Below are 12,645 nucleotides of genomic sequence, written 5' to 3' on the forward strand. Positions count from 1 at the left end.
CCTCAGCCTTCCAAGTAGCTGGAACTACAGGTGCGCGCTACCACGCCCGGCTAAGTTTTTTGATTTATTGTAGAGATGAGTTCTCGCCAAGTTGCCCAGGCAGGTCTCGAACCCACGGGCTTAGGCAGTCCGCTCACCTCAGCCTCCCAAGGCGCAGGATTACAGGCTGAGTCACTGAGCCCGGCTGTTTTCTATATTCTTACTGATTTTCTGTCTACTGATTCTTTCAGTTACCGCAATAAGAGTGTTCAAATCTCCAAGTCTTGTTATGGATTTGTTTATTTCTCCTTCCAATTCTGTCAGTTTTTGCCTCAAAAGCTCTGTTGGTAGATGTGTATATATTTAGGAATGTTAAAAATGTTATGTCTTCTTAGAGAATTGACTCTTTTATTATTATGTAATTTTTTTAAAAGTCCCTGATAATATCCCTTGTTCCAAGTCTTTCTTGCCTGATACTGTTATAATCTTCTTTTGATTAGTGTTTGCATGGTATATCTTTATAAGTTGGCTATCTTTAAGGACGCATGGTATATCTTTATAGGATGGATATCTTTAAGGGATGGATCCTTTTAATTTATCTGTGTCTGTTATGTTAAAAGTGGTTTTCTTGTAGATGACATATGGTTTGGTCTTCCTTTGTTATTCTTTCTGACAATCTGTCTTTTAACTGGTGGATTTAGACCATTCACATTTCAGATGATTAATGATATGATTGAATTAATATCTATCATCTTGATCGTGTTTTCTAATTGACCCACCTATTCTGCTTCTTTTTTCCTATTTGTCTGCCATCTCTTGGGTTCATTGACCATTTTTTATTACTCTTTTTTATCTCTTCTATTGACTTATATCCCTTACAAAATTATTTTTAGTGCTTGCTTTAGGTTAATACTTGTCAACCTTGGCCTTATTGACATTTTGGGGCCATATCATTCTTTGTGGTGGGGATTGTTTACTGCATTGTAGAATGTTTAGCAGTATTCCTGGTTTCTACCCACTAGAGGGTCAGCACCTACTACAGTGCCATTATCACCCCCATTCCCCCAGTTGTGACAAGCAAAACTGCCTCTAGACATTGCCATATGTCCCCTAGGAGGCAGAATTGCCCCTATTTGAGAACCAGAGACATGTCTCTCACAGTTTTATTTGTCTAACTTCGGCAGAGAGATGGAAAGTATAAGAGAATATCAAACAGGAAATCCTTGCCAATATTGTCAGCCTTTTTCCATTAGAGACTTAAAATATATTTATCATAGTTATTTTTAATGCCCTGTAGATAGTTCCAATTTGTATGCCATATCTGGATCTGGTTTTATTGACTGGTTTTATTGGTGTAGTGTGCTGGGTATGGTAGCTTTTTCTTGCCTTTTGTATATTTTGCAATACTTTCTGGAAAACTAGAATCTTTTGCGGACAGTTTAGATTGATTTTATGCCCTGAAATGGGCAATTTCTTTTCTTCTGCTAGGTCTTTAAGTAGAGGAGTTTGAGTTCATCTACCCAGAAGCTGGACTGGGTTTGAGGTTTGTCATTGCTGCGATTACCCTCAATGCAAAACAGGCTTCCAGTTCCTCTAGTAATACTTTGTGTTTAGAGTGGGGAATGGTTTTTCAGAGGACTTTTCTTTGTGTCTGTTTCAGTTTCAGCTTTAGACTATCCTTGGCATTGCATCTCAAGGAGACCATGTCTTATACTCTTACAGTGCTTTCAGCTGAGACTTCCTATTTGTTTATTCATTGAGAGCATATTTTCCTTTAATAACATTGATTATATTTGTAATAGCTACTTTAAAATTTTTTCTGCTATTTCCAGCATATAGGCTATCTTCAGGTAGATTTCTATTTTTTTTGTATGAGTCACTTTTCCCTTTTTGGGTTGTGTCCTGGGCAATAAGAATCACACATTTTAGATATTCTTTGTTTGTTTGTTTTTTTATTTTTTGGAGCCAGAGTCTCACTCTGTCACCCTGGCTGGAGTGCAGTGGCACGCTGGCCTCTAGCGATCCTTTGGCCTCAGCTTTCCAAGTAGCTGGAACTGCAGACGTGCGCTACTGTGCCCAGATAATTTTTGATTTATTGTAGAGATGAGGTCTCGCCACGTTGCCCGGGCTGGTCTCAAACCTGCGGGCTCAGGCATTCCACTCGCCTCAGCCTCCCAAAGTGCTGGGATTATAGGCCGAGCCACCAAGCCTGGCCCATTGTAGATATTCTTGATTCTATTATGCTCCTCTGCAGAATATTGGTTTTTGTTTTAGCAAATAGTTAACTTGGCTTACCTTAAACTCTATACTCTCTCCTGCAACTGAAATACCTGTTCAGTTATTTTGTTCTTACTGCAAGTATGAATACTTGTGAATTTCAGAAATCAGTGAGAGATCTGACAGTTTGTATTTAAAATTTGGACTCCTTTTTTGTGACTCTTTCTTTCTGGAATTTACCCTACCCCCTTGTTATCCAACAGCTATAGTTGTCCCAAGATATGTCCTCTGGTTTTTCAAAGCAGTAAGACTAGGGTTTTCTACCAAATTTTTGCCTGACTTGGCCTCAGCTGTGGCCTGTGATCATGCAGAAAGCCATAAAACTAGGAAACGCACCCAGTGCTATTTCCTTTTTCCAAGTATAGACGTCCTTCATTTTTTGCCTGCTTTTAGTTTGTCTTCAGTGCCTTAAGTAGTTGATTTCCGTTTTTTTTTTTTTTTTTTGAGCTGGAGTCTCACTCTGTCACCCAGACTGGAGTGCAGTGGCCGCTCCCGGCCACCGCAGCCTCGACCTGCTGGGCTCTGGCGATCCTTCCGCCTCAGCCTTCCAAGTGACCGGAATTACAGGCATGCGCTACCACGCCCGGCTGATTTTTTGATTTATTGTAGAGATGAGGTCTCGCTGCCCAGGCGGGTCTCGAACCCGCGGGCTCAGGCAATCCACTCACCTCAGCCTCCCAAAGGCGTGGGATTACAGGCTGAGCCACCGAGCCCGGCTTGATTTCCATATTTTAAAAAAAAGTTATATTTTATAGTTGTTAGGTCAGAGTGTTGGTATTTTTAGAACTACTTTATTAACAGAAGTTGGATTTCAGGTTTATTTGTTTATTTAAATTGACGAGGACTTTTTTTTTTGAGAGATGGAGAGCTCATTTTGTTGCTCAGGCTGGTCTCAAACTCTTGGCTTAAAGCAGTTCTCCCACCTCAGCCTCTCTAGTCATTGGGACTATAGGCATGAGCCGTTGTGCCGGGCTACAAGCACCTATTTTTAAGTCCATGATTTCACCTATAAACTTGATTTGGAAAAGAATAAAGGAAAAACTATTTATTTATTTCTGTGATTTCTAAAATTAGAAATAAGTAGCAGACCCATATACCCATGTTGTCTCTGGCTGTTTGTTGGAAATAAACAGAATACATCTTTGTTTAGGTTTATCTCAGATGCTATTAGCTATGTGCTATCGATTGGTTATCCTCTTCTTCTGTGTCTTCAACTTTACACTCTTTACCAACTTGTTCCTTTCTATCATTTAAAAATACTCACATCCTAGCCAGGCACAGTGGCTCATGCTTGTAATCCCAGCACTTTGGGAAGCTGAGGCAAGAGAATTACCTGAGCCCATGGGTTCGAGACCAGCCTGGGCAAAATAGACCTCGTCTCTACAATAAATCAAAAAATTAGCCAGGCATGGTGGCACATGCCTGTGATTCTAGCTACTTGGAAGACTGGGTTGGAAGGAAAACCTCAGCCTATCAGGTTGAAGCTGTGGTGGCTATGAGTGTGCCACTGCACTCCAGCCTAGGCAACAGAGTGAGACTTCAACTCAAAAGAAAAAAAAATTGCTCACATCTTTTCCATATTAAGGGAAAAAAAATTCTCCCTCCTAACACATCTTACTTTTGTCTCCATCAATGTATTGAATTGCTCTGATCAAGGTTAACAATGAGCTTCATGTCACCAAGTATACTCCCACCCCATCACCTATATGCTGATAATTTCCAAAACTATGTATTTAACACCACACTTATCTTCTACACTCTGTAATTTCCTGATCTACATCTTTCCCTGGATTTTGCAAAGGGTTCTTAAATTCAGTGTGTTCCCATCTCTTCTTTCTATAATTTTCCTCACCTTCCTTATCTCTGTATGTGGTGCCACCTTCCTTCTCACCTCCATATCTGATAGGTCAGCAAGTCAGTTGATTCTACTATGTTAAAGAGTTCCTGAATCCGTTTGTGTCACATTTTTACTCCCCAGGTCCAGATCATCATCATCTCTTACCTGTGCAGACTAATTCATCATCCTGCATACACCATCATCTCTCTCTAATCCACTGCAGCCAGAAGAATACTGACCTGATAAAGCCTTCATTTCCTCCTCATTACCAACAGGATAAAAATCCAAACACCTTACTGTGAATTTGCCTGCATGACTTGCTCTTGCCTGATCTGGTCCCCACAGCCTACCTTTGCAGCCTTACCTCACTTGGCCCTTCCTTGTGGCCTCTGGGCATCACTATCCTGGATTTCTTTTGATGTATTCTGAACACTTTTTCTTCTAAGCTGTCCTGTGCCTGTTTAAACACTATTAATTATCCTTCTAGTCTCAACTTTGCTGTCATTTCCTGAGGAGGCCTTTCCGGTCCTCCCCTCAAGACCAGGTCACATTACCCACTGTGTTCTCAGAGCTCCTGGGACTTGTTCTTTCCTAGCATCCCTTATTCGTAGTGATTTTTTAAATATCTAAACTCTGAGTTCCGTGTGGGCAGGTTTCCTTTTCTTCCTCTTTTCTTCCTTTCTTGACCTTTGCACCAAGCCCAGTGCCTAGCAAGTAGTGGATACCCAAATGATTTTTGTTTAATGATTGGATTAGAGATAAGAATAGCTCCATCTGGCAATAGAATAGAATCTATTACAATAAAATATAATCTATTCTGCCTGTTACACTCGACTGTAATACACTAATCTTATTTCCTAAGGAGGGATAAACTGACAGCTTGATGTGGAGACAGAAGCCAGCCTGCTTACTGCAGTAGTGAATGGACCTGTGTTCTTACTGTGCCAGGCGCCTCTGAGTGGATCTGATTCTCACAATGAAAATACTTTATGAAATGGTAGTAGACTGTGTGGTGGCTAAAGAAAATTACCACAAATAACTTTGAAGAGAGTAAACTCTTTGGAATTTCAGTATATTTTTTGTACATTTTCAGAAAGTAGGTGTTGGACTATGGCAGGAACTGCCTGCCAAATTGAGGCTGACTTGGATCTTCAGACATGCAATGAGAAAAAGACTCAGCTAGGTGTTGGGCACGTCTCAGCAGTAAATTTCATAGACTTTTTTCTTCAATTGTATACTTACAGTGTGCATTGTAAAAGATAAAAAATTAAATAAGGTAGTTTAGACACACTTTCCATGTAGGGAATGACCAGGGTTTATGCCTGTGACCATTACTGACACTCTCTGTTTTGACTTATTTGCCCTTTTTTTTTTTTTTGAGTTGGAGTCTCACTGCTTCACCCAGTGCAGTGGCACGCAGAGTTGATCTTCTGGACTCCAGCAGTCCTTCCACCTCAGCCTTCCAAGTAGCCAGAACTACAGACGCTGCTACCATGCCCAGCTGTTATTTATTTTATTGTAGACAAGAGGTCTCGCCAGGTTGCCCGGGCTAGTCTCGAACCCATGGGCTCAGGCAATCCACTCGCCTGGGCCTCCCAAAGTGCTGGGATTACAGGCTGAGCTACCAAGCCCAGCCTTATTTGTCTTTTTAACCTTTGTTTCATTTTCTTAGTTTGCTGTGTTGCTCTTTAAGAGACTAAGATTTTTAGGGAAATTACCATGATTTTATAATTGTAGAATGGAAAATTTGATTAAATTTAAAACATTGCTTTCTGCTTCATACTATTTCCATGTTCTGCTAACTTTGTTTTGTTTGTCAGACTTGGTGCATAGTATGCTCTTCCTGTGAGGATAAATGCCAACTTCCAACAGGGTTCAGAATTCTGATGGATGCTTGCTTGTAGGCTTTTTGCACAGACATGATGTTTGTGCAAGATAAACTGTACATATCCTATCTTCATCAAGAAAGTAAGCTCATCCTTTCCAGGCAGAGACACAACAATAAGACGAGAAGACCCTATGGAGCTTTAATTTATTAGACCAACCAAATTGCACACTCACCTAACACTATCATCTCTAGACCTCCAAAGTAGTGAGGAATTACAACGAAATGTTCTTCATACACTTAGAATATATATTTTGGAGCCGGGCTTGGTGGCTCAGCCTGTACTCCTGCGCCTTGGGAGGCTTAGGTGAATGGATTGCCTGAGCCCCTGGGTTCGAAACCCACCTGGGCAACTTGGTGAGACCTCATCTCTACAATAAATCAAAAAATTAGCTGGGTGTGGTAGCAGGTGCCTGTAGTTCCAGCTACTCAGAAGACTGAGGCGGAAGGATCGCCGGAGCCCAGCAGGTCGAGGTTACGGTGGCCGAGCGGCCACTGCACTCCAGTCTGGGCAGCAGAGTGGGACTCCAACTCAAAAAAAAGAATATATATTTTGGAATGAAAACTGTGTTGTCCTTAAGAGATCATGCTATGTGCCGCTACTTGACATCATTATATTTTGAAGGAGTATTATTTAAGTTGTCAATTTTTAAATAGAAGTGGTAGGCATTCTACTTATTGTATTTATTCTATTTGGATAGCAAAACTGAGAGTTGTCACTTTATACAAGACTTGATGTTTTCTCTCAGCCTAGTGACACACCAGACCCTGATCAGAACACATCTAGTTGTCCCTGTGCCACCTCCCTGTGCCTTGGCCTGCAGACAGGCTCTTGTCAGTCCTATAGCCCTACATAAGAAGTGTGCAGGAAGAGAGTCAGTAGGGCACTCCACCTGGTCTGTGTTTGGGGGTCACAGATCTTAAGGAAGTAATGTTCAACTGAGATCTAAAGCATGATAAAGTTAGCCAGGAGGAGGAGTTGAGGCAAGGGGATAGCTTGTGTTTAGAGAACAAGGAGAGTAGAACAAGGTGAGGCTGTAAATGAAGATTGTCGAGGCAGTATCTTATTGTGTCCTTCTTCGAATGCTCAAAAATATTTGACGATTCCTTGCCCTCAGACTAAAGTTCACATGCCAGGTAATGAAGTCTCAAGCCACTTTCCCTCTGCCCTCTCTGTTTTCTGTATACCCAGTGCTTTAGCCCTACTCGGCCTTTATTATTCTCTAACTTGAATGTCCTTGTACCTGATTATTGTCTGACTGAAATAGAGTTCCCCAACCCTCTTGCCTAAAGTAAAGCCCAACTTAATGTCATTTTGTTTTTGAAGCCTTCTCTGACATCTGAAATCTAAGTGAATAGCTTCTCTCCTCTGTGGTTTGACAACACTTTATCATTCTTTTAATCATCCCTTCCTGACTTATCTATGGGTAAATATATGTATAGCTTCCTCACTAACCATAGGCACATAACATAAAGGCAAGACTTTTATTTAGTCTGTACTTTAGACCTAGATACAGTAGGGGATCTTTGCATTAAAGAGGTATGTGGCAGTGATTTAGAAGCATCTGTCTGTGTGGAGCCTCTCATCCCTAGAAATAAAACATTGAATGAAATGGGTTAGTGTGTTCCTTGTCTACAAGAATTGTTTTGGATTAAAAGATTGGAGAAAATTGTTAAAAGTACCAAATTGGGAAGAAGGATGAACCTCAAGATTTACAGGAGTAAACTCACCTTCTTTGTATCTTTATTACTTTAAATTTATTTATCGTGATCCTTTCTATTTTGCGCAGAGCATCTGTTAAGGACGTCTTCAACCAGCCGGCCTGCTTCCCTCCCGAGAGTGCCTGCCATGGAAAGTGCCAAGACCCTCTCAGGTGATGATGACTTGCATCTGAAATTTTTCAAAAGAGTCTTCTAGAAGTTTTAGTAATGTTACTTAATACTTTCTCTTTAGACTTAACTCTGCTTGCCTCTTTAGCTCTTTTTTTTTCAGTCCTTCTATGTCTCTTTAACTCTTGGTTATTTACACTCTGAATTGCCCTATTATATCTTCCAAATTCTATAGAGATCATATTTTTAAAATGTGACTTGGAAACAACAGATCTAGATAGTTCCATTTTTTAACAATGAATGAATTTATTAAGTGTTTTAGATGATGTGCTGAAAATACAGCTTCATCCAAAGTTGATATAATTATTAAAGATTAGAATATTTATTTCCAGTTGTATCATGACTAATTTTGAAGAGTTATTTCAAAGCACACCAAAATTTTTCTGCGAGCTAAACTTTTTCAGTATAATAAAGCCATCCCATAATGATGCATTTGATAATTATACTTCGTCTTCTGGCGCATGCTTCAATTAATCAGTTGATTATATTATTTTTCCCTCATGGCCTTTTCTTACACTTAGTAGCTCAACTAGAAATTGGACCATGAAAGAAGAAACTCCTGTAACTCTGCCTCAGTATAGTTAAGATCCCCTTTGTACATGGAGCAAAGTTACTGCATTTTTCTATATATCATAGCTGGGTCTCTAAATCAGTAGGAATTCCTGTGATCAGCTAAAATTATTATTCCTAAGCCCTTTTCTATGTGCTTTTCTTATAACAGAGTTCTTAAGATTCTTTTCAATCTATTTCTTCTATTTTATATAAAATTCTGAGAGATTTTCTTATCTAGTTTCCTAGCATACCTCTTAAAATACTGATTTAAGGCATATAGAGAACTGACATTGAAAGAAAAAAAAAAGAATAATTATAAAATTATGCCAGAAATATGTAAGCATGTCATTCTATAGTCATATAATAGGAGAAAGCACCTGTGCCTCTGGATCTTTAAAGGGTACCACTTTACCAGTGCAGAGTTGTTTTCTGCTTGTGGGTGTCCTAAAATAATTTAGCCAATAAAAAAGTGACCGTTTTAGTAATCAGGTGAAAACTATTACTGATGTGTAACACTGATTACATTAAATCAGCCCAGAGATGATATAGTTAATGGTGCCTGCAGATCCAGCTTCTGCTGAAGTGAGAGAGAATTTGAGGTTAGGGACTTTGTCCTGAGCACCTGGCAATACTCAGCTCCACTTGCTAGAAAGCTGTTGTGGCTCTGTTATCAACAGCTAAGTGACTACTTCCATTCAACAGTTGTCAGAACTTTTTGTAATTCTAACAAGGTACAATGTCTTACTATGTCAGGCTTTCAAAATAGAATTTTTCCAAAAGATGATTGCTGTTTCCCAATAGTTGATACCTTTTTATTAATTTATTTATTTCTATTTGAGATTCAGGGGTGTACATGCATGTTCGTTACATGGACATACTGTGTAGTAGTGTAGCTGTAGGGACTGGGTCTTAGGTGGCCCATTCCCCAGATAGTGTACATTGAGCCCCATAGGTAGTTTCTGAACCCTAACCCCCTGATTTGTTTTTTGAAATGTGACCTGACCCAGCATTACATGTACCCCTGTAATGAAGCATCTTTTTCCTTTGTCGCTTCAAGAATGTTTTTGGCTAAGTCCAGAAGAACTGTGTTGGTTTTAATTGTGGGTATTGGCCAGGGCTAAGTAGTTGCAAGTATTTCTTTAATTAGCCTTTGGTTTCTAGTTGCATTTGTAATTAAACAGATGTTTATATAGTACTCACTATATGCTTCGTAGGTACTGTGAATTTTATAGGGATGGATAAGACACACTCCTTGTCTATAAGCAATGTGGGGGTCAGTACACATTTCAACTACTGTAATTTCACAGAGGTTTCCTTCTTTCCTTCCTTCCTTTGCTTCCTTCCCATCCCTTCCTTCCCTTTAATGATGAGTTTTAGCTATGTTGAACTCCTGAGCTCAAGCAATCCTTCCACCTTGGTATCTCAAAGTTCAGGGATTATAGACATGAGCCACCACACTCAGCCTTCACAAGTTTTTTAAAATGAAAAACAAGAAATCCTTTCCAATTATCAGAAAGATAAATAAATATTAGTTTTTCCTCCTGTGTGATAATATCTGTTCAGAATCTTCAGAAGAAAATACCTCAAGAACTCAATGTAAAATGTTTTTGTTATGAGGGGGACCCATCACAGAAAACAAATTTATTTATTAAAAATTGTATATTTATTCTTACATGTTTAAATTTCAGTCACCCTCAAAGTACTCTTTGTTTGATGCAATACACCTGTCAAGACACTTTTTCCACTGCTCAAAAGAGTTTTTGAACTTGTTAATTTTGATACCTTTTAGATCCTTATGCTATTTTTTTGTTTCACCTCTTCCACATCAGCAAAATGTTTCTCTTTGAGGACTTTTTTCATCTGGGGAAACTTTTTTTGGGTAAATGGGGAGGGTGGGGCATGGGACTGTGCTGTTTTGGTCAAAAATTGTTGAACACTCAGCAGAGTGTGGACAGATATACTTGTAAATCACTCATCGTAAAATGGGTAAAAGTTTGAAAGAATCTCCAAAAAGAATGTGCTAAAGCCGAACACATCCTCTCACAGCAATACTACCTGGTACACTGATGCCGATGGATTCCTAGAATATTTCCCTTAGTGGGGGAACCTGTACTACAGGGGCTCACCCTCCAAGAAAAAAATTCCGGGTTATTTTGGGTCCCTCCTTATATAAAATGCAAAATAACTGTTTCTCACAGTGTCTCGACGAAGTAGTGAAGAAATGAAACGGGACATCTCAGCTCAGGAGGGAGCATCACCAGCTTCTCTTATGGCTATGGGAACAACATCCCCACAGCTTTCCATGTCCTCTTCTCCCACGGCATCTGTGACCCCCACCACTCGAAGCCGGATAAGGTAGAGAGAACAGTTAATATTAATGCACTTCATGTGTACCTTTCCTGACATTTTGAGAGTAAATGTAAAATAATGACATTATGGTTTTTCTTTTTTTGTGTTACTAAGTGTTTATATTTTACTGATCTCTTCTGTGTCCAAAATTGGGTAAATGGTAAAGAAGATACTGACAAACTAAAAGATATCTTTCTTTTCCTTAAGCAGCTGTTATTTTATTTATTTATTTTTTGAGTTGGAGTCTCATTCTGTCACCCAGGCTGGAGTGCAGTGGCACACTCACAGCCATCCCAGCGTCGACCTGCTGGTCTCCGGCGATCCTTCTGCCTCAGCCTTCTAAGTAGCCAGAACTACAGGGGCACACTTCATACCTGGCTAATTTTTGACTTATTGTAGAGAAAAGGTCTCGCCAAGTTACTCAGGCTGGTCTCGAACCCGTGGGCTCAGGCAGTCTACTTACCTTGGCCTCCCAAAGTGCTGGGATTACAGGCTGAGCCACCAAGCCCGGCCGTGGCTGTTATTTTAAATTAGAGAATGATTGAATGCAAAAGTAAGTATTGTGAAATTTGAATCCTGGAATATGGAGAGCATATTAAGGAAAGGTGTCCTAGAAGAGTAGAATTTGAGTGTTGTAGACTGTGGGGGAGGGGGCATTATTGGCAAGGTAGTTGAGTGAATGTATAAGAGGTATGAATAAGTGAAGAATCTGGAGGGAGCTGCTGTAGGTAAGTGGTACTGGAGATTAAGAGGATAGATACAGAAGACCATAGAGAGGGTGGCTCTACCTTATCAAGGTGCAGTAGAGGAAAAGATTGAATACGTAGAGTATGGCAAGGTGGTGGAACTTCTTTAAAGTCAAATTGAGTCACTTTGATGTGGTAGAAACTATAAAGTGGGGTAAATAAATTACTGTGAGATGATTCAAGGATTATTCCATTCTGGATGCAAGAGAAAACCAGCTGAAAGGATATTATATTTCTGAGAACAAGTCAGCACATCTAGGCCAAGGTGGAAAAGAGGTACAGAGAGTGTTGGATGCAGGTTTTTCAAAAGGAAAGATGATTTTTAGCAACAGATTTTTTATAAAAGGAATACAGAAATGGCAAGTATTAAAGATGGCTGTAATTGTTTATGCCAGAAGTCTGGGAACATGGTGCTACATTAACAATTGATAAAGAGTACATGAAAATGTAAGCTTATGTTTTATTCATAGTACTTTTATGTCAGAAGCCACTTTGGATTAAGAGGTATTAAGAATTTAGAAAAAAGCCGGACTCGGTGGCTCAGCCTGTAATCCCGCGCCTTTGGGAGGCTAAGGTGAGTGGATTGCCTGAGCCCGTGGGTTCGAGACCCACCTGGGCAGCGAGACCTCATCTCTATAATAAATCAAAAAATAAGCCGCGCGTGGTAGCACGCGCCTGTAATTCTGGCTACTTGGAAGGCTGAGGCGGAAGGATCGCCGGAGCCCAGCAGGTCGAGGCTGTGGTGGCCGGGAGCGGCCACTGCACTCCAGTCTGGGTGACAGAGTGAGATTCCAACTCAAAAAAAAAAAAAAGAACTTAGAAAAAAACAGATGTCAAAAATTTAGCATACATTGTTTATAGGTATAAGGAAAACTGTTGGCAAGTATTGAGAAGAGTTGAAGGAAGGATAGGAATGGGCTGTAGGAATTTATCCATATATTAATTTATAGGTTTGAGGATAAAATGGAATACTTAACTTTTCTTTGTTTTTGAGTTGGAGTCTCACTCTGTGGCCCAGACTGGAGTGCAGTGGCCGCCCCGGCCATCACAGCCTCGACCTGCTAGACTCCGGCGATCCTTCCACCTCAGCCTTCCAAGTAGCTGGAACTACAGGCGCGCGCTACCACACC

The 12,645-nt window shown here is 40.1% G+C and overlaps 1 protein-coding gene across 3 annotated transcripts in view; it reads left to right on the top strand.

The window, feature by feature from the left end:
• SPECC1L (sperm antigen with calponin homology and coiled-coil domains 1 like) overlaps positions 1-12,645 on the top strand; it is a 128,805-nt gene that overhangs the window by 66,847 nt on the left and 49,313 nt on the right. For all 3 annotated transcript variants that reach the window (XM_008069096.2, XM_008069097.2, XM_021718089.1), the window contains 2 exons: positions 7,769-7,852; positions 10,619-10,775. In XM_008069096.2, coding sequence (XP_008067287.1) covers positions 7,769-7,852; positions 10,619-10,775 — 241 coding nt within the window. The remainder of the gene's footprint in view (positions 1-7,768; positions 7,853-10,618; positions 10,776-12,645) is intronic.

The sequence above is a fragment of the Carlito syrichta genome, unplaced genomic scaffold (assembly GCF_000164805.1).
Source record: "Carlito syrichta isolate Samal-C Ts95f unplaced genomic scaffold, Tarsius_syrichta-2.0.1 Scaffold311810, whole genome shotgun sequence".
In the NCBI taxonomy this organism is placed as follows: domain Eukaryota; kingdom Metazoa; phylum Chordata; class Mammalia; order Primates; family Tarsiidae; genus Carlito; species Carlito syrichta.